Source organism: Botrytis byssoidea (genome assembly GCF_014898295.1).
Source record: "Botrytis byssoidea strain MUCL 94 chromosome Unknown BBYS_014, whole genome shotgun sequence".
NCBI classification, from domain to species: domain Eukaryota; kingdom Fungi; phylum Ascomycota; class Leotiomycetes; order Helotiales; family Sclerotiniaceae; genus Botrytis; species Botrytis byssoidea.
The window spans coordinates 41,248-60,955 of record NW_024065855.1 but is presented as its reverse complement, the minus strand read 5'-3'; the positions used below and the strand labels follow the sequence as shown (position 1 = coordinate 60,955).

General features: G+C 43.1%; 9 protein-coding genes across 9 annotated transcripts; 6 read left to right on the top strand and 3 right to left on the bottom strand.

Moving 5' to 3' along the window:
• Positions 1-128: 128 nt before the first annotated feature.
• On the top strand, positions 129-2,273 carry EAE97_007168 (uncharacterized protein). Its single transcript, XM_038877682.1, has 3 exons — positions 129-932; positions 1,070-1,233; positions 1,280-2,273. The coding sequence occupies exons 1-3, from the start codon at positions 414-416 to the stop codon at positions 1,986-1,988; spliced, it is 1,392 nt and encodes a 463-aa protein (XP_038731167.1). The 5' UTR covers positions 129-413; the 3' UTR covers positions 1,989-2,273.
• Positions 2,274-2,578: 305 nt separating this feature from the next.
• EAE97_007167 (uncharacterized protein) lies at positions 2,579-3,913 on the bottom strand (the record flags this gene model as incomplete). The annotated part of the gene is made up of 1 exon (XM_038877681.1): positions 2,579-3,913. One exon carries the CDS (start codon positions 3,911-3,913, stop codon positions 2,579-2,581), a length of 1,335 nt encoding a protein of 444 aa, XP_038731166.1.
• An 899-nt stretch (positions 3,914-4,812) lies between these two features.
• Positions 4,813-5,910, bottom strand: EAE97_007166 (uncharacterized protein; the record flags this gene model as incomplete). The annotated part of the gene is made up of 2 exons (XM_038877680.1): positions 4,813-5,297; positions 5,367-5,910. 2 exons carry the CDS (start codon positions 5,908-5,910, stop codon positions 4,813-4,815), a joined length of 1,029 nt encoding a protein of 342 aa, XP_038731165.1.
• Positions 5,911-6,939: 1,029 nt separating this feature from the next.
• Positions 6,940-7,869, top strand: EAE97_007165 (uncharacterized protein). Its single transcript, XM_038877679.1, has 4 exons — positions 6,940-7,076; positions 7,172-7,201; positions 7,328-7,378; positions 7,463-7,869. The coding sequence occupies exons 1-4, from the start codon at positions 7,040-7,042 to the stop codon at positions 7,528-7,530; spliced, it is 186 nt and encodes a 61-aa protein (XP_038731164.1). The 5' UTR covers positions 6,940-7,039; the 3' UTR covers positions 7,531-7,869.
• Positions 7,870-8,746: 877 nt separating this feature from the next.
• Positions 8,747-11,687, top strand: EAE97_007164 (uncharacterized protein; the record flags this gene model as incomplete). The annotated part of the gene is made up of 4 exons (XM_038877678.1): positions 8,747-9,400; positions 9,455-11,297; positions 11,361-11,522; positions 11,665-11,687. 4 exons carry the CDS (start codon positions 8,747-8,749, stop codon positions 11,685-11,687), a joined length of 2,682 nt encoding a protein of 893 aa, XP_038731163.1.
• Positions 11,688-12,473: 786 nt separating this feature from the next.
• On the top strand, positions 12,474-13,863 carry EAE97_007163 (uncharacterized protein; the record flags this gene model as incomplete). Its single annotated transcript, XM_038877677.1, has 2 exons — positions 12,474-13,573; positions 13,695-13,863. 2 exons carry the CDS (start codon positions 12,474-12,476, stop codon positions 13,861-13,863), a joined length of 1,269 nt encoding a protein of 422 aa, XP_038731162.1.
• A 1,154-nt stretch (positions 13,864-15,017) lies between these two features.
• On the top strand, positions 15,018-15,278 carry EAE97_007162 (uncharacterized protein; the record flags this gene model as incomplete). The annotated part of the gene is made up of 1 exon (XM_038877676.1): positions 15,018-15,278. The coding sequence occupies one exon, from the start codon at positions 15,018-15,020 to the stop codon at positions 15,276-15,278; it is 261 nt and encodes an 86-aa protein (XP_038731161.1).
• A 330-nt stretch (positions 15,279-15,608) lies between these two features.
• EAE97_007161 (uncharacterized protein) lies at positions 15,609-16,301 on the top strand (the record flags this gene model as incomplete). The annotated part of the gene is made up of 1 exon (XM_038877675.1): positions 15,609-16,301. The coding sequence occupies one exon, from the start codon at positions 15,609-15,611 to the stop codon at positions 16,299-16,301; it is 693 nt and encodes a 230-aa protein (XP_038731160.1).
• A 1,216-nt stretch (positions 16,302-17,517) lies between these two features.
• Positions 17,518-19,679, bottom strand: EAE97_007160 (uncharacterized protein; the record flags this gene model as incomplete). The annotated part of the gene is made up of 3 exons (XM_038877674.1): positions 17,518-18,537; positions 18,587-18,951; positions 19,007-19,679. 3 exons carry the CDS (start codon positions 19,677-19,679, stop codon positions 17,860-17,862), a joined length of 1,716 nt encoding a protein of 571 aa, XP_038731159.1. The 3' UTR covers positions 17,518-17,859.
• Positions 19,680-19,708: the final 29 nt, after the last annotated feature.

Here is a 19,708-nt window from a genome sequence, read left to right as displayed (position 1 = left end):
ATACTGGAGCCAAACCAACAGTTGGAATTTCATATCACCAAACGCTATCCGACGTAAGCATATATAGCATGTACTATCTGACCTCTCGAGATGTTTTACAACATCATTCGCAATCAAAGAAATACACCCATCCAGCAATTGATTGATCTGCGCAACAGGAAGGATTATAAAAAGACAAAGATTTTGAGAACAGTACAGGCAATTGCAAACGATATGTAGCCTGCTCGCCTGGTAGCTGATAAAGTAGATGAAACGAGTATCACGTGGGACCCCAGCCACACTTCACTCTGGATTCCGATTTGGCAACGATCAACGAGTTAATGATCAAACCATCATCAACGGTAACCTTCCTGGAAATATTATAACTGAAACAATTGAAATCAAACAATATCATAACTCTCTCATTCATCACAATGACAATTCGGCCCCCATTCGGCCATCGCATGCGTGACACCCATTTCCAATTCTCTTCCAGCTACACACCTCTAAACCACGGTTCCTTTGGCGCGTACCCACGTCCTATCCAACAAGCTCAGGATGCATTTCAGAAGCAGTGTAATGAAAGACCCAGCACATTCTACGTCTATGATCTTCCAAAACTCGTTGATAAATCACGAGAAGCCGTTGCACCTCTTCTAGGTGCTAATCCTAAGGAAGTGGTTCTAATCCCGAATGCAACGACAGGGGTGAATATTGTGTTGAGGAATCTGAAATGGGAGGAGGGAGATATGATTGTTTATTTTAGCACGATTTATGATGCCTGTGAGAAGACAGTCGAAAGTGTAAGAGAGATGTTAGGAGTAGAAGTAGCGACACATTGTCAGGTATTGGAGTTTCCGATTAATGAGGAGAATGAGTTAGGAGAATTCAGAGAGTTTGTAGAGTTGGTAAAAGCGATGGGCACAAAAGTTAAGTTGGCCATATTTGATACGGTAAGGTTATCTTGATCCTACAAATTGAGTCACTTTAAATTGTCAGTAGTTCTGACATCGTCTCTCATATATCGCTTTAAGTGCATATCAATTGACTTTGATTGATAATCTCAATTTTCTTACAATTTTGATGACAGGTCCTGACATTCCCCGGTGTGCGAATGCCTTGGGAGAAGCTGGTACGGATATGTAAAGAACTAGGTGTCTTGAGTTTGATTGATGGTGCTCACGGTATCGGACACATCGATCTTACACACCTTGGTTCAGTCAGTCCTGACTTTTTCGTCAGTAACTGTCATAAGTATGATATCTTTTTCTCATAGAAGTTCTATTCTAACCTACGGCAGATGGCTCTATACCCCTCGCTCGTGTGCTGTCTTTTATGTACCCCTCCGCAACCAACATCTCATTCGCACCTCCCTTCCTACATCTCACGGCTACCGCAAAAGTTCCGAGAATGACACTCTGGAAGATATCAATAACTATTTCGTCTCAATGTTCAACTTTGTAGCAACGATTGACTACACGCCCTACCTATGCATCCCCGCCGCAATATCCTTCCGGAATACCGTTTGCGGCGGCGAAGCGTCAATTCGTCAATATTGTTTTGACCTCGCTAAAACAGGCGGTAACCTATGCGCTTCAACCCTGAATACACATACTCTTCCCATCTTACCCGGAAGAGAAACTTGTTTCACTAACATCAAGCTACCAATACCCTTTTTGCGTAAAAACAATGAGAAGTCCTATTCAACATCCGAGACAACAGCATTCAAACCTGCCGATGCAGAAAAGATCAAAGTATGGCTCAACAAAACCGCAGTCAAGGAATTCGACACCTATCTGCAAATTGGATGGCATGCGAATGTACTCTGGGTCAGGTTGAGCGCGCAGATATATCTTGAATTGAGAGATTTCGAGTGGGTAGGGGAGAAGTTGAAGGGGTTATGTGAAAGGGTTGACGAGGGGGAGGTGGAAGGAATAAAGAGAGTGGATGTAACAGAGGTTCCGGATGCTCAGGGTTCGTTTATTTGTGGTAGCGCTTGTGATTATTAACTTGACGATGCGGTTGCGGATGATTCGCCCAAGTAAATGAAACGACCGGACGCTGATTCTGCTGGCGGGAGAATTATGAGCCACAATCAGTTCTACCAAATTTGAGAGATGTGGACAATGGGATATAAACGTGAGAAGATTCAATGTGGCACGTCGATTTTGTTTCAGTAGATAGGTTATATGCAGCATATGGCGTTGATAAGAGGGATTCGAGGACATAATTTTCCATGTCTTGGTGAAGAGGCAACCTTACATTGACTGAGCTTACCAATTAAATTTCTACCTCACTATTCAGTTATTCGAGATAACAGCTTACAGATGGTATCATCTTGGCTGCTGTCTGGAAAAGTCACACCAGCGTTCCTTTGAATAGCTTGCCAGTGAGAGTAAACCATCAGTCATGCGTTTTAGAACTCTTGAAATCCTTAGCTATATCCCCCAATGAGATCATCTGTAATAATGACTGGAACACCTAATGCGTTCCCAGGAACAACTTATCTCCACTCAAACCTTAGAAGTACGTACTATGACTTCCAGCGATCCTGCATATAGATTATATCTTTCGTCTCCACGCCCTTCTCTTGGATATCTCACGCATCAAAGCTCGAAAAATTAGCAGGCAAGAAAGCTTCAATCACATCACCCTCCATCCCAATCTTACACCACCCATCAAATTCCCGCATATAAAACACTCCACTCCCCATCTCCTCACTCGTCCCATTCCACCACGCAATTCCAAGCGGAAGATCAGAAGCTATCCCCTCCACAGCCCCATCCCGAGCAACACTCAAACCTCCACAAACCACCATGTCGAAAAAGCCAGGCGGTGTGGTGGTATAGAGACCACAAGGAGTGGCGCGAGTTTCAAGGCCCGCGATACAGACGAGGCCAAGAATGCAGGCAAATAACAGGGCTGTGTAGATCTTGTACCAGAGACTTGTAATACATGGGATGATGGTGGTGGTGGAATTGTTGGTCAGGAAATAGAATGTATAGATGGGGATTGAACAGACGAGGAAGATGGTGAAAAATATGGCGACGAGAAATTGCGTAAGTGTGAAGAAGGTATTTGAAGGATCGGATGAAGTTTCATAAGGTATTAGATAGAGGAGCGCTAGGACCAGGAGAGAAAGTAGTGGAAGGAGAAAGAGGATCCGTACTATTATACCGCGCCAGCTACGAGGAGAGAGGAGGTCAAGTGAGTGGACTGCAAATGGTTCGAGAAGTCCTAAGCTGAGAAGGGTACGACATGTTGGTGATTTGCGAGGTTTTAAAGTGTCTGTCAGGCTGTACCCGTCACAAATTTCGAGTTCTGGGTCACTATCACCATCAATATCTACATCCACGTAAGAGTAGTCATCAGATATCCAGACTGCCGCCGGTAATCTTATCAATCCGCATATAGCCAGCGGCGCAAAAACTGATCCCAAAGAGATAGTATTAGAATAGCCACCTCCGTTCAAGCCTCCAACCAATTGCCAAGCAGCTTGCAGCCCTTGTAATACAGTGGCTACTGTTTCAGCTGAGGTTTTCGAAACCCAAACAGCATGCGGAGAACTAGGAATGCGAGTGCAAAAGCGTCGACTTTTCCGCATCATATTTTCCGAGCCATCCCAACCACTTGACGTCCAAAAGTGTGCATTACTAGCTGCCATGTCCGCAGAATTCCATGCACGGGATCGCGCTCGTCGATCGATGATTGAGAAGTAATGCCATAGTATCGAAGTAGGATTATAGTGGCCGAGCCTCTCGTGCCAACGAGGTCGTGGGCTAGAGAGATAGACGGGCGATGGAACTCCGGCAACGATATGAACAATGAGGGGTGCAAGACAGAGTGTTAATAGATTTATCCAATCTGCAAAGAGAATCCCATATGCTTGGTATGTAAATGGGAGAACGCCGTTGTACGGAAAGTTACTGCTCATTGTATGGTTTTGAGATTGACAATGAATAGGAGTCGACAGAAAAATAGACTATCAGTATCGAAGACAAAGCCTGCGAGTAGTTCAAGCTTCACTTTGACATTTGTGGAAGATTCAAATAATAATACATGCGAGAAAATAAATCGTGCAATACAATGTCGCACAGCGAACCTCATGTTTGTTTTAACAACCCACTATGCCACAATTCTTATTGGGATAGGTAAGCAGCAAATTGGAGATGCAGGTACAAAGACAACCAAGCTATTGAGCACAGATAGTATAACAAATCAAAAATTCTGGTAACAGACACTTATCGCGTACCGGGACTTTTATCAAGTAACTCAACATCGGCCCTTCCCCTCCCCCCCCGTGGGGGCCCAAATACAAGAATGTTTGCTGTGAACCGGCGCTGCGCCTTAACTTACGTTGAGCAAACACCGCCGCGTTTGTAGAGCTGAAGAGATCTTTCGAAGCTACCTAGTTATATGGCCTATGAAATGTCGTGTATGTGAATACAGAGCAACGGAGTGCAATAATATTGTCATCTCGGCACGAGCCGAGACCGGCGGGAACGCTAGCAGAAACCTTGTTTGATACTTTTCCATTCAATCTCACAATATAAACTGGTGAAATCAAGCTTGACTTCACCCATCCACTGTGTTAAAGTGTTTGCATTTGAATTCCTTACAAGCTTCCTTTGGTTTTTATCAATTTCTTAATACATGTAGCAGCGTGCTGATCTTGTCCCTTAAGTTCAGAGCTGGGTATCGCCCATTCAACTTTCCTCGCTTCAATATCACACTTCATTGACTAAATCTGTCCTGGTATCCGCAACGCTTACGTTCAATGCATAACTTCAATCCTCCCGCCGATTCTGGTATTATATCCACGCAGATATCAGATCAAGCAACTGGGCTCCACGGCATTGGAATCAACACTCGACTCTTCATATTTTGAATCAATGGCACAGTCTTATGAACTGTATCTCCCCAGCCCTCAATCTCCCAGCTTTGCTCTCTTCTCTTTTTTCTCTCCTCTAAATCAGCAAATTGCCACAAATGGTGCACGGTGTTCAGTTCTCCGATTTGTACAAACCATGCTCCAACGCCTTCCATGACTTCTCTACGAGCCTTTAGACCGCGGCGCCAATGAGTCTCCCATTCTAAGAGGTTTCCGGGGTGCAATGTGTACGAGCGTAATTCAAAGAGACCACCAAGTTGACGGGGTGCAGTGGTAGGCCAGAAGGAGAATTCTTGCATGAGAGAAACGTTCTTCTTTGTAATGAGAGACTTGAGTTTCTTGTCGAATTCTTGGAAGCCAGGATGTGATGCGATACTATGCAGGGAGTCATGGTAACCGTGATATCTTTGGTATTCCCAAATATGGACTGTAATCATTCATCTGTCAGCGTTTGTAGGTAAACTAAATTCGAAAGTCGACGAGAATTGGAACGTACCAAAAGTATCACAATCTCCAACCTCTGTTCTCCAACTTCCAACTAAGTGTACTTTATTCTGCTCCATTCCCGCCATCTTCGGATACCACTCCCCAACCAATTGGACATACTCATCAACCTTGTCTGGCTTGACCTCATGAAACACGATCGAGTGTACATATTTGCCTCTAGCCAAAACCTGACTGAAACTCTGTTCAATCTCCTTTTCCATCTCACGACCTTCTGGAGTCCCATATATTAAACTACTTAATTTTCCTTTCTTCTCACCATTTCCGTTTGTGTGCTCTACTCCATTTAGTGTATGGTCTGCCGAAGCAGATATTTGAGCTTGGGAGGATAGTTTGGACTCACTTGCAGCTTCTTTCTTGCGATGTTGTTCTGCGATTCTTTCTCTGAATTCTTTCTGCTTTGCATCGAATGAGGCCACACCTTGAGGGGTGATATTTGATAGGGCTGGTGTACGAGAGAGAGAGGTAGATGTAGTGGTGAAGGCTCTAAGAGGATGACTCGTGATGGAGCTGCGTGGGATTCGTCGTGTAAACATTTTGGAGTTGTTGCTTGATTATTGGTGTGGTCAAGAGTTGTAACGATTATTGGAATTGTTGGAGATTGGTTGAAGGATGAATCCGTTTTCGTAATTAAAAGTTCCACAATCTCAGAGAGGTGAAGGAAAGACTTTCGCTTGGTTAATTGGACAATTGAGGTTTTATTCTCCAATTGTCATCCGATTATCGTATAATGGGTTGTGTTGTATCGTCGTACTTTCCGAAGCGCCGGTATGATGTCGTTGCCGTGGTTGATATACCCCGTCTCGTCTCGTCTCGTCTCGCTGGTTTTTCGAATGCAAAGCAGAAATAGAATTCAATATTCTTTTAGAGAGTTGTCGTTGTTTCCTCCTCTCTTTTTCGGAGATGCAATCAACAGAAACAAAGGAAGATGGAAGCTGCAAAGTAGGTTTGGTTTAGGTTTAATAAGTTCGTAGCACAATAAACCATATAATTGGCTAAAATGGAATCCAACAATGGCAAGCTTGTCAAATACCCCGCACTTTTTGACTGTTTTGTCCGTCTTAAACTGTAAAAAGCACTATCAAGTAGTGAATAGCTCGAGCGGGAAAGGGTCAAAATTGTATGGGCAGAAATAGATTGGTTCAAAGGTTCGTATGGTTACAATACTTTGGAGGTGTAATGTGAGAGAAAGAGAGGAATTGGTGAATGAACTGAAAGGGGAAAAGAGGACAACCAAGCTGCAGCTGGACAGTGACGAAAGTGAGGAGTAAAGCAAGGATGTGGTGGCTCCATTTCGGATGAATGTGAGGGTTTGCGGGCTTACGGGCTTGGAGTTTCTTGTGGAGACCAATCAAAATTCAGATTCTATCTTGTGTCCGTTACATTTGTATGGGGAAATGAAGCTGAAGATGTGGAAGCACGTGAAGATAGGCCAATGATCGTAGACTAAACTGAAAGAGGAAAGTGTGATTTTCTGGCCTCATGAACAAGGCATTACACATTTCTGGAAAACGTGATATGTCACTAAGCTCAATACATTCTAGCCTTACTTTGTTGCGGCCCTTCCCATAGTTGACCTCACTACTATTATCGGAATCACCACCGTCTAACCTCCAATCAACCCGCCGGTACATTTTCAGTCGTATCCCACAGCACAAATTCACAATGTCTTGGTTAGGAAAGAAGTTCCCTGTGCCTGTCGGTATGTGAAGCCATTCAATTGCGAGCTGTGAAAAGCTTTCGTTCCGCACTTTTCCGACGTCCAAGTAATGTTTACTGATAAAATTGTGTATTTAGCAAAGCCAATGGCTCCTTTCTTCGTTGCCGGTATGTTACTTTGAGCGCCATTCATCGCAAGTATATCACGGAGTGCGAAGGTCAAAAGCACTTGGAACTGGGGAGGAATGGCAAGGCTAGAGCCTGAACTATGGCTAATATTACTTGGGAAATTAGGTGCCGTCATTATGTACGGAATCAACTCTGCTGCTACCGCAATGGCCAACAGTACGTCTATTCCATTGTTTGTCTTCGCATGTGGACTGTAAATATATGCTTATGAGGGGATACTGACAAGACTGGCTATTACAGGCGAGGAGTTCAAGAACGATCCTAGAAACCCAAACGCAAAGACCCCAAAGCCAGCCGACAAACACTAAATGGGAGAAACGTGTGATAGGGGGCATGATGACTGAGAACTTGCATAGATCGAACCTATGATAGATCGGTTGAACGGGGCGTTCGTTCCCGTGAAGGACGATGTGTAAATTAGGAGACAATGAAATCATCTGGTGTCCTATAAAGGAAGATTTTGCACTGTGACCTATCATGCAGGTTTGAGTTTACCGACAATATCTTGGGTTGGACCTCCAAACCAATCGTTTCGAGCAAATTTTCATGGCATGAGTGAGTATGGGAGATGTTGAGTGAATAGCCTCGAGCGGGGATATTACATGCCTAATTAGTTGTATTGTATTTTTCCCTTCCCATTATTGTCCGAGTATAGGGGCGTAGTATGAAACTTTTGTCTCCAAAGGTTTGTTTTCAAAGTTGTGAATTGCTTTGAGTTTGTACTGATTGGTAGCAATCAACGATTCACACGTTGCTTTGATACTAGATTGGTAGTCTTGCAATTTCAAGTCTAGTGAACTGTTAAAGCATGTTTGGCTTGTCTTCACTGTCCTTCATGTTTCTCTATCACATAGTATGACTGTATTCAAGTTGCAAGTGCTAATATCAACGATTTTGCGCTCAAGGATATCAAAGACCTCCATTTACCTAGGTAGTCATATACCTCTCTCTCTCTTCCCTTCTCTCTCAAAGTATTGTTCATATCAATGCAGTCCAACCAGTTTGTCTAAAAACCAAGCTCGAATTATGTGAACTGTTTAATCATCAGTAGCATTCATGTCTCTGTTTTTCTATTGCCCAGAATTATTCACATAGAAGTCATCTCGGACCTTGTAATCCCTGAAGAACCCGAGGATCTAGTGAATTCAAATTATGACACTTGTGACACCTGACTGACCTTCCTGTTGCCTATGACTCGAACCTGCACGGACCCCATAACAGTCTTGAATCATAATAAACCCTCCCCTTCTCATCAACTCTCAACTTTGATCTGCAAACCTCTTACTTGAAACTTCTAGCAAACAACTTTTTTCTCAACAAGTTTGCAAATCTATTGTTGTTGTGCTTGTCACAATAACTGTAGTTTTTGGACTAAACCTTCTTTGATATTGTACAAAATCCACATCCTTTCGCAAGTTTCCACAAGTCTCCAACTTCGAGCCCTTGACGTGGAAAGTTGAATCTCCAGCTGATCGATCTGACTTGCAGGAACCTATAAGGACGTACTGCATTATTTACTTCAAAATGACGCGCCAACCTTCCGATCAATGTATCGACGCTCCTGGCCAATCGACCAACCCTTTGCCGATTCCTACTACCCAATCTGTTCCCCAATCTGTTCCTCAGTCTGTTCCTCAGTCTGTTCCTCCTCCTCAAAAGTCTGCTGATCAACAAACACCCTCCTTGGGCCATGTTTATCCATCTATTAATGCTGCGTCCTGCAGCCATGGACAAGGCCAAGAAGATGTTTTCGTACCACCTCCACGATTGACGTACTTGGATTTATTGATCATGGAAAATTCAGGATTTCCAAGTATGGCTGAGTTTGAGATCTTCCTCCAGCTGTACCAGAAATCATATTATCACATGGAACTAGCGGAACGCAAAAAGCTCTTCCAGCAAGTGGAGCTTCTTCGACGAGGTATGCGCCACCCGCAATCGATTCAAGCGCTGGTAGAAGCACAGCAGAGTATTCAGGCCGGTCAACCGTTCCTCAGCCTCAAACATTATGCAAACTTCAGCCGAAACGGATATATGCTCACCTCAATGATCAGTCGCTGCCTCAATCTTACCTCTTTCGCTCTGCAGCGAGCCGTTTTTAAGGCCGCACTAGAAGCAAGTAGGAACACCGATACGCCAAACATAGCAACCATTTCAGGAAAGAGCTGTGAAGATATTGTGAGCATTTTTCTCTTCGTATTTGTCCAAGAAATAAACTAATATTCGTACCAGTTGACCCGTGGTGTAAAACACTGGACCGCTGAGGACATCTTGAAACTTGAGACAATCGTCTACATCCGCCCCTCTGAGCACCATGTCAATAACCCTCCATCTAAGGTCACTTCGCGTACTGATTTTTCATACTTCTCGCATGACCCGCCTCTCCATTGCCCGGATCCTCCAAAGTATGGAGGTATGAAAATCGAGCCAAACGATTCCGCTTTGTCCTTGCAACAACCGTGGACATACAGCCAGTGTTTGGACTACCTCGCTGGTCGGACAATAAACTTCATGAATTCTCGTGATCCAGAAGCTTTCTTCTTCAGCTTGCCTTCGGACGACAAGCTTCAAGGCATGACGGCGGATCAACGTGCAGAGTTTGTTCGTAAACACATTTTAGAGGAAGATGCAAAGCGTACTTTATCGAAATCAGGCAATGATTGGTACCCTGTTCACACGAAAACCTCCGAGCGTTCTACTGAACGTGCATACGATAGTTTGCCTCCGGAGCTTGATACCACTGCATCAATCTCAAAAGTTAGCCCTTACATCCAGGAAAGTCTTGTTAATCATCGAAACCTTAGAACCCATAATATTTACAGTAGTCGAGGTAGACATGGATTCGAATCACCATCGAACCATGGTGCAGATTATGAAAGAAGAATGGGGTATGAACGTAAGCCGCCATCGAGCATTGTGGCAGATGACGGATATTGCAATTCAGACCTGGGGGATGACGATGATTCTGATTGGGCTCCCACTCAATCTGACAATTGGAGTTCGCCATTGAGATTAACGAAGCGTGTATCCTTCGCTGCATTGGTGACAGACATACCAGGAAATCTTCGCGGACAGGAGAATAGTATCGTTCCATCTGATTCCCTCTCCTTTGCAGAGTCAGAGAATGATGAACCAACCACTGCAGACAATGGTCCATTGACCGAAAACATTCGCGATCGTCAGGATCGTCTTTGGGCAACTTCTGCAGCTCATGCTACTTCTGCGATGGAGGTTGTACTGGCTTCGGGTGATGAAAATGACAATAATGTCCCAGTTATCCCACCTCATACCTCTAGTTCGAAGAGAGGAAACAGAAAGCGTTCAATGACTCGAGGTAGTCGAGTAGCTCAACCACGTGCTCAACGACGCGGTGGGTATTTTGATACCTTGATCAATACTTTGGAAAATCAGCATTCGCAACTGTCCTCACTCCCAAAGTTGAGCGAGCTTCTCAGTTCTGTGGATGAGAAGCATCAGACGGCTACCAAAAAGCCTCAAGGTATCCAAGCTCAAGAGGCTTTGTTCACTACTTCGGACGGGGCTCCGGTGCAACGCGGCGTTTCAAACGTTGGATGTGCCCCTCAAGAATATTGCATGCTAGCCGCGAAAGAAATGTACCTGGAGCAGCAAAGAAAGAGGAGAAACCAACTGTTGCAAGAACAGGCTGCTATGCAAGCTGAGACTGTCTTAAAAACTAGTTCAAAAAATGATCATGACCTTGAAGCTTCAGGACATAAACCGGAATTGTTAACAACGGAACAGGAAAGCAAGAACCAAGTTGAATTGAAACGCCAAGAACAGGATACCAAGTTAGCTACTTATCCCTTCTGGGAGAAAGGTGGTCAAACAAAGCCTGTAGAATCTTCTCGTGTTTCTCTCGGAAATGACAAATCTATCCGCAATAGTCCATCAAAGTTCTACAGTCGCGCATCGAAGGAAGCTCGGCAATTCAAAGTCGGTCAGCATGAAAAGCTTAAACAAGATATGGCCACTAAGTTCAATGAACTTAAGAAATTTGCGGACGAGTTCAAGATGTCCACCGCAGTGCCAAGTGACATTGCCTTTATCAATCACGGTGAGATTCCCGTGGCTGTCTGGCAGAATTACCCTCAGGATCGTGCTAACGCTTGCGACGAAGGTCCTCTTCGTATCGCGATCAAGGAAGACAATCTTCGTCGTGCTAAGGGTGCTCCATTTGATGAGTCGAATGTGGAGGTCATCTCGGTTGAAGAAGCTACTCGTCTTCTTGCTGCTCAGAAGTTAGCTAAAGAGATCTCGACTGCTACAAAGTCTGCAACTGGTACTTCTCCTCCCATTCCTGCAAGTCATCAATTGAATGTTTTCGATCACGGCGTCACAGCTACAGGATATGATCAAGACCGTTTTATTCAAGCTACCTATAGCAGCGTCTATAGTTACAAGGCTAACCATGATATTCACAGCTTCGGACAAGACAACTCAATGAATGCTAAGTACAGAAGATATTCTGAGAGATCAAGATTGAGATTGGGATTCAATGATTTAAGTGGCGAATTGTTCTGAGCAGGTGGTGATTGATGATGGATACGAATATTGCGAATGGATACATGGATGACAGATAATGGGTAAAAAGCAACTCGTTTCTATTTATTCGAAGTTCTGAAATATATGCCGCTATTAGGGTTGTGGGATCGAGGTCAAACGAGCTCTTTCGCAAATTTAGAGTCAGGAAGGTTCATAACTAGTTACTCTAAGGAGAATTAGATATTAATGTGGAAATCGCAGGTAGTCTAATTCATCAGTTAATCCTATAAAAAAGATCTTTGGTTCTATTGATTGACCTGAAGATTGCCATTTCTACTCAGGTGGTTCTACCTCGACTTTACCAATTACTACATGACCACGTGCTAGTGGCTGGCGTGGATGATGAGAATTTGGTGAATGATTCACTTACGAAAAACAATCTTTAGATAAGATTTGTGATTTTCCTTGCTATCTGTTTTCTGTAGCTGGCCCAATTCTTCGACGGCTGAGAAATTCCTGGTAAATCCAGAAAAATATTTCCAGGGCGACTTTTCAGTCTTTGATATCTTCAAGTCGCTTTTTATCTAGAAGCTTCAGTTCTTCTCCCTTTAAAACTACTTTCCATCTCAATCTACCTTCCTCTCCTTCTCTATTCCACGTTCTCCCCAGACTTGCAGTATTACGTGCAACGATGGATTTATCTCATCGCTCACCCCATCTAAGTGGTATGTTATCATTTAAACTCATCATGTATATTGAAATTCTGACCTGTCAATCCCCTTTAGATTCCGTCAACAAGAAGCATTCTGTGTTTCGCGTTCCCCGATTCCACCCAATCCCTCGAATCTATACCGAAAGTCTTATTGTTTTCCTTGCCTTTCGCCAAAGCTTCTTAACGCTATCCGACGTCGACCGCGTTCGCTATGGCAAGAAGAATACCAGAGACGCATTCTTGAATTCGTTCGCTCCTCAATACCTTGAACAGAATTTACATGGAATTTCATTCAAATGCATGTGTGATTTAGTCCAAGATCTATGGGCCGCGAAACACTTCCTTGCTGGATCTGACTTGAACAAGCTTTTCAAGGGCTCTTCCTGTGAGCGACAGCAAGATCCCGCTTTTCGAAGACTTATCAATGTCCCAATATTAGGCGAGGTATTGGAAACTAATATCTGGCTGTCGAACCAGCAGTCACATTATAAGCCGCGTATCACCCCATCTTTCAGGATTAGAAAGTTGCTTTCAACACGTCCATGTCCTTTGCCACGCATGGATCCTGACCAACTCAATTTTAATCGCGATAATATGATTGAATGTCCTCCAGTATCTGGTCCTTCCAAACCTGACCTTGGTCCCTACGAAGATGATTATGAGTGCAGCACAGCGCTTCCCTTCCTTCTCCAACATTCTCTCCTCACGACACTCCAAATTCTCTTCGAGAAATCTCTATTCAGCTTCGCATCCGAACACTTTCCTGCCGACCTAGTTTTGAACTTCAAAACTTGCTCCAAGCCTATTAAGCTCAGTAGCTGGAGCTCGCATATACACATGAACGCTGCTGATATCCGGCTCAAACTTGGCTCTAGCTTTGCTCTTGAATATCTGCTTTTCTTTCTGGGTCGCTTGGAAACAGTGAGAGACTTAGTTGTGCATCGGAAAGATGGTGAGTCGATCGGATGCACTTTTGATATTATGACAGAGCAGTGGCTAACGAAATCAGGCGTTCCTATTGGAGCAATCAATAGTATGTGCAAAGATAGCATAATTTTGGCGAGAGCTTTAGGAGACACACGAGCAGTTTTACTACGCTCGGCACAGGAAAAATTGTTCATGATTTCAGAAACACTGTAAGTTATTCCTTAACATATAATGGTTTATTTCGCAGACTTTTTACCATTAGCTTATTCCTCCTCGCCCCTTGAAGAAGGATCTACCAGTGCTGTGAACTAACTCGATTTTTCACGCTAGGCTACAGATCCAAACGCTACCTCAACGTTTTTCCTTGCTTGACGAAGAACTAGAAATCGATCTGATGATGAAATCCAGCCTTCAAATCTCAAAGAATGGCGAATCTGCTTCACGTATTGAGGTGTCTTATTCTGAAGCAATGGAACTATACTCGAAGTTATCCAAATGAGTCGTAAATATGCTACGTGGCTTAGCATATTATAATTAACAGAAACGTAGGCCCCCGTCGCCTGCCCGTTTCTGTTATTGATACTGAGACACAGAGCATTTATCGATCGATAGAGAGGGTTTGGAGCATGTATCAAACCATGAGGTGTCTACCCTCTGGTCTTTCTCCTGTTATTAAAGGACAAAACGAGCAGATTTCGGATGATGATGAGGATACTGAAACATCAAATCATCAGCATAATAGTGAGAGAAACTGGTTGCTTTCTCAATTCAGGGAAGTTCTTGACGAAATAATAGCAATGTTTTACAGGTAATTTCATTTGTGTCAGATCGAGGATTGTGGTTGGCTTGAGTAGGATGATGGAGGACCACTGTAAATGAACATCAACATTGTCTTAATGTATCCAGAAATTCATTTATTGAAGATCTCTTTCCATCGAGCGAAAAATCATTCGAAGGCAGTGTTCTATAGATTAGCAAAAATGCAATGGAGTTTTATTTACATTAGTATACCTCATTATGAATGCTGGATTTCGGACTACTCATGATTCAATCGCTCCTGGCTCAACATTCCAGAAGATATCGCAACATAAAAAATGATGTCTTCCCGCAAATGATAACTTGGAATAATAAGCAATGGACTACGAATGTTGGGATTCCTGCAATTCAAGAGATAGGGGTGAGATAACAGGAGCAACAAAAGACGCTGTGATTCTGAGGGATGTATTTTTACTAAAGAGGATCTTCTACAATACGTAGATCTTCTTCCATAGACGATAATTTTGAACATCTAGTTGCTTTCGTGGCGGATTACCTTAGCATTACACTTCATACCGTATCAGTCTCTTGTTCTCGAAATCATCGTCAAGTAGAATTCACAGCAGATTCTTAACAAGCCCTTATATTCCTTTCTGTAATTATGCCATAAGGTTTCTTTAGGTGACTGGAAGCATCGCATCTTTTATTGCTTTATATAGGTATCCAATACCAGTATGAAATTTGTCAGAAATTGAATTAAAGAGACGTTTGATGTTTGATATAAAGGCCCTTAAACATATTTTACACGTGCTTGCTTCTTCATTATTGGTTTAAGGATGAATCTTTCTTCTAAGTGACAATAAATAAGTACTTTCCTCTTCCTCGACACCTTCCTGTATGTCACCAGGTGGTCTCGGGAGTAGCAGCTGTGTCGACTGTGGGAATGATGACCACAACAATGATTTGAGAGAATTTGAGCGTGTTGAACAGGAGGATGAATACCAGAATATCGGTGATAATGACTGGGGATATTCTGCTGAAGAGTTAGAATCATTTATGTGTCAAAATGAAGGTGGGGAAGCAGCTATGTGCGAGGATGAAGAGCTTCTTGGCTCATTACACGGCGCCGGTAGATGTATGATGGAGTGTTGTATGTGACGACCATTAAGATGAAGGAGGTAATATCATGTGGGATGATGAGAAGCGGAGAACTCTTTGAAGGTTCTAAGCACGTCACAGTCTACTATGTGCTGCAAAAACAAATTGAAAAATGGGAAACTTTCTAATTCGATCACTTATGCAAAAATTTAACCTGGTATGCAATGTGTTTTCGTGGTTCGGTGCTGACATCCCAAGATTTCATTACGGTCAATCTTTTTCTCGATCCTCATCAATTGATATTCACGCCTTCCCCAACTCAAAAATCACAATCACATCAAATCTATGAGCATATCATTTTTATTCACTCATCCATTTTAAGATTCAAACATGCGCTATCACCAGCCACACAAATTACAGAAGTCAAAAAGGAAAGACCGAAGCACGATTCTTAGGAGGTCACTTTTCTCCATCACTCCATCTCTCGCAACATTTAGAAAAACGAGATCATCAAGCTCAAGAATAAAACCTCAAAATTCAATTGATGCAGCCGTCCTTCGAAGAAGATATCATCCTGGTCAAAATCGTGCTGCTCCCGAAGTGTCTATCAAAATCAGAGAATATTTGCCAAAATTAGAGATTTTCATGGGACCCAACACAGCAACGAAGCCAGAGATAAACCACAAAAGCCGTTGGAGTTCACGTGCAAAAGCTACTTCATCTTCTTCCTGTCTTCCAAACATGGAGACAGATATGAATATACCTCGAGACTCACTTCGAACTATTCCTTCTCTATCATCAGATGTGAGTTCAGATGAGGAAATTGGGGGTCGCAGCATTCACTTTCCTGCGAAACTACCTGAGCTTCATAGAATAAATGTTCAGGATAATTTTATAAAGAGTCTAATAAGCAAACTTACGAAAGAGAGACGGGAGAGAAAATTGGTACTGCGAGGCTCAAGGAGATACAAATATCTGGCTACGATGAAAAGAGTCATGGATAATGTTTGGGACATTCAGTCGCAGGTTTTAGACAAGCTCAAAGGAGGGAGGAAAAGGAAGTTGGATGAACAGAGTACATAGTTGGGTTTTAAAGGATGGAACTTCACGTGAGTCCCTGGTCGATATTAGGGAACTCGTCATGCTTTCGGTCAGACATCAATCACACGTATATGAACATTCTAGGACGATGGGGTGAGGGATTGATCCAAGAATGGTTCAATACTCAACTGTGAATATAGCCTTGATTTTGACAGGTCATTTGAAGCGTCGCTGAGGCACGATTGGGAAGAATTGATATCTGAAGACTCATTCCAATTATTTACAGATAGTGAGAGTAGACAGATGTGACTCTAGAATAATCAAATGAGATCATGTTCAGTCTAGAGCAGAAATTTGAGTTGAGATAAAGATGGGCATTCTTGGGGAGAACAAATGAATCAACTAACACATTCTTGTGAATTTTAAGGAAGAACTTCAATGTCTTTATCCCAAAGTATATTAGAATAATAGCTGCGGGAGCTTACATGAGGTGGCGTATAATCTACGTATAGCAAAATAATAAAACTTCTTTGCAATCTCAATTTTAGGCGTGTTATTATTCCCGTGTATCTGAGGGTGTCTTCCCTTTCAAGTAGTTTCGCTATGGGAAACTCACGAGAAGATACACAGGTGCATCTAAGTATTACGATTGATCAACAACTGTCAAGTGACGGGTATATCAGTGATTCTTTTCTTTTTCCATTCAACAAAATCTACACTATTGAATGAGAATTTACTTTACTTTCAGACAGGACCTCTGGGCAATCAGAAAGGGCAAAAGATACCAGCCATCGATAGCTACACAACCTTAAATGCAGCAGAAATGAGAAAAATCTCTCAGTATTAATCGAACAGGAAGAGAAATATCCAAAATAATGTCGCAAAGACAATGTTTCTGCGAAGCAAAGACTACGAAACCTCAACTTGCTCTTAATGGGGAAGGATTATCATTAGTCCTACCCACTGACTTGTTTTCAAGCTGAACAATCATTCAACAAAGTCAGATTGCCCAATCATTTAAACAGTCAATTATAGCCAAATTTTAGGGCACCTTGCTACTTCATAATTTTTGCAGGTTCAAATCTGTTTAAGATTGCAAAGTAGACGTTAAGCGAGGTGTATTGGGCTTTCTCCACTTTAATTTTGAAAAATAGTGTGATCATCAATTTGCAACTGCATCGGTAAAAACAGAAGGTTGAATGCAATATAAAATCACGATCCGTGAATTTCTTCAATAATATTGATATCACCTTGGGTCTTCAGAGTGCATTATGACATTGAAATCTCGAATAAACACGAGGGCGCTTTCCAAATTCCTTTCAGGATAAATCGTCTGCATTCAAGGCCCAATGTGTCTAGCGGAATTTTTTAGGCTGTTCATTAATCTCTCCTTTACTCTAGAATGACTGCGATCTTGATGTTTCTAGCTGTGTTCTGTTTATTAATGTGGTTCCATGCCAAAAATTATTCAGTTGCTGTTTCAAAGTTATCGTCACGCATTGGCAACGGGAAGCACATAACCCTATTCTAAGTTCGATGAACTCCTTGTGTCTTCAAAAAAAATGTCATTCTCGAATCTTATATTCTTGAAAGGAGAAGTCTAAGGACTTAATCTCTTTGGTGTTCTTGGGTAATCGCAAACCAAATGCACACTCGGCAAATTCAAATACCAAGCCACAACTCTATCCAGACCAATTCCTCCACCACCGTGAGGAGGCACACCGACACTCTTAAACACATCTACATATTCTTTGATGCCAGGTTGGTTGGGGTCCAAACCCTTCGATCTGATCACCTCCTCCAATTGCTCTGGTAAATGTAATCGTTGACCACCACTCAAAATTTCTTGTCCACGCATCATGAAATCATATGCGTTAGTGACGGCAGGGTTTTCGGGATCTGGCATCGCGTAGAAGGGACGAGCATCGACTGGGAATTTGTCAAGGACATAGAAATCAGTATTAAACTTCTTACGAACGAGAGCTCCGAGAGCCTTTTCTTGAGGTGTGCTCATATCTTCAGTGTCGGTGACGTTTCTGAATTCTTCGGGCCCTTCTTCACGAAGGAGCTTTTGACCTTCGGCAAAAGTAAGACGGACTTCCTTGCCAGGTTCGGGAAGAAGGAACTCTTCGGATGGGTAAATGGAGCGGATAAGCTCAATTTCTTCACGGTAGTTCTCGGCAAGGTTGCGGAAAATGAAGAGAAGAACACCTTCGAGCATGTGCAAGACTTCGTGATAATGTTCATCAATTTCCATCTCCAAATCGAGACCAATAAACTAGGAATAAATTAGTATTACATCATCTTCGCAGAGCGGGTTTTGTTACCTCAGTCATGTGCCTTGGAGTATTTGAATTCTCTGCACGGAAAACAGGTCCAACACAGTAGACTCTCTTTCGGCCTCCAGCGATTTCAAATTGTTTGTAGAATTGTGGGGACTGGGCGAGATAAGCTTCTTTGTCGAAGTATGGCATTCTGAAAACGTTTGCACCGCCTTCGGAAGCAGCTCCGATCAGACAAGGAGGATGGAATTTCTTAAATCGATGGCGTCTCAGATAGTCGCAAAAGTAATCCTCGACAGCGATTCGAATATCGGCGATAGCTTGGCTGACAGGTGCTCGTTTGTGCATGGCGGGGTTGTTAAGGTGAGAAGCCAGACTGGCTGTTGGGGTGCCTTCTGTGACACTGAGACCTATGTAAGCAAGTGTTAGCTCATTGGTAGAGATAATTGTAAGATATTGATTTACCGGCAGCAGCTTCACTAAGATCTTCTTCCTCATCCAACTTGCCTACAGCTCTGCTCGCTGGTCCCAATCCCAACCCCAACATCTCGGGCGCAGTAGCTACCAAGTAAACTTTTCCAAGATGTAATTCGAAGTTCGAAACCTTTGTGCTCTTAACAGGCTCCAATGGCTTCTGCACAACAGCCTCAACGGCAACGAAACTCTCCAACTTTAATCCTCCAATCCATTTGACCATTTGTTTGCTGACTGGCTTGCCCTCCGCGCTGGCACTCACAACACCTTGGACTGTCCAGTTACCCTCCTCTCTTAACTCCACAAACGCCATCTTCGCTCCTTGCATTCTTGCATTTTGAATCCATGCACGAACCTTGATTGTCTTGCCAATATGTTGTTCTCCAATCTCCCTCAGATGTACACTTTCGGCTTCGATCTTAGTGGTGTGTTTGATTTGTCCGTAATTATCTTTCGCAAGATCCTCAGCAGCAGCAGATCCAGCGGCAGCTTGTTTGGCAGCTTGCTCAGCGGCTTTACGTGCCTTTTCTGCTTCTTTCTTGGCTTTGGCTTCTGCTTTTTTGGCTCCTTTCTTAGAGGGTTGTGCGGGGTCTTCACCGGTAGGTGGGGCGCCTCCAGCTGCGATAGCGGGGTCAGTTGGAATTTCTTTACTTGGTTCCGCCATCTTTACGATTGTGAAGAAATCGGCTGTAA

Bases quoted from the DNA above. Each gene is read 5' to 3' on its own strand.
- EAE97_007168 (XM_038877682.1), top strand. From the start codon at position 414: ATGACAATTCGGCCCCCATTCGGCCATCGCATGCGTGACACCCATTTC. The intron at 933-1,069 runs GTAAGGTTATCT...TTTTGATGACAG, and splicing joins AGTTGGCCATATTTGATACG to GTCCTGACATTCCCCGGTGT. The intron at 1,234-1,279 runs GTATGATATCTT...AACCTACGGCAG, and splicing joins TTCGTCAGTAACTGTCATAA to ATGGCTCTATACCCCTCGCT.
- EAE97_007165 (XM_038877679.1), top strand. From the start codon at position 7,040: ATGTCTTGGTTAGGAAAGAAGTTCCCTGTGCCTGTCG. The intron at 7,202-7,327 runs GTATGTTACTTT...TTGGGAAATTAG, and splicing joins GGCTCCTTTCTTCGTTGCCG to GTGCCGTCATTATGTACGGA. The intron at 7,379-7,462 runs GTACGTCTATTC...TGGCTATTACAG, and splicing joins TGCTACCGCAATGGCCAACA to GCGAGGAGTTCAAGAACGAT.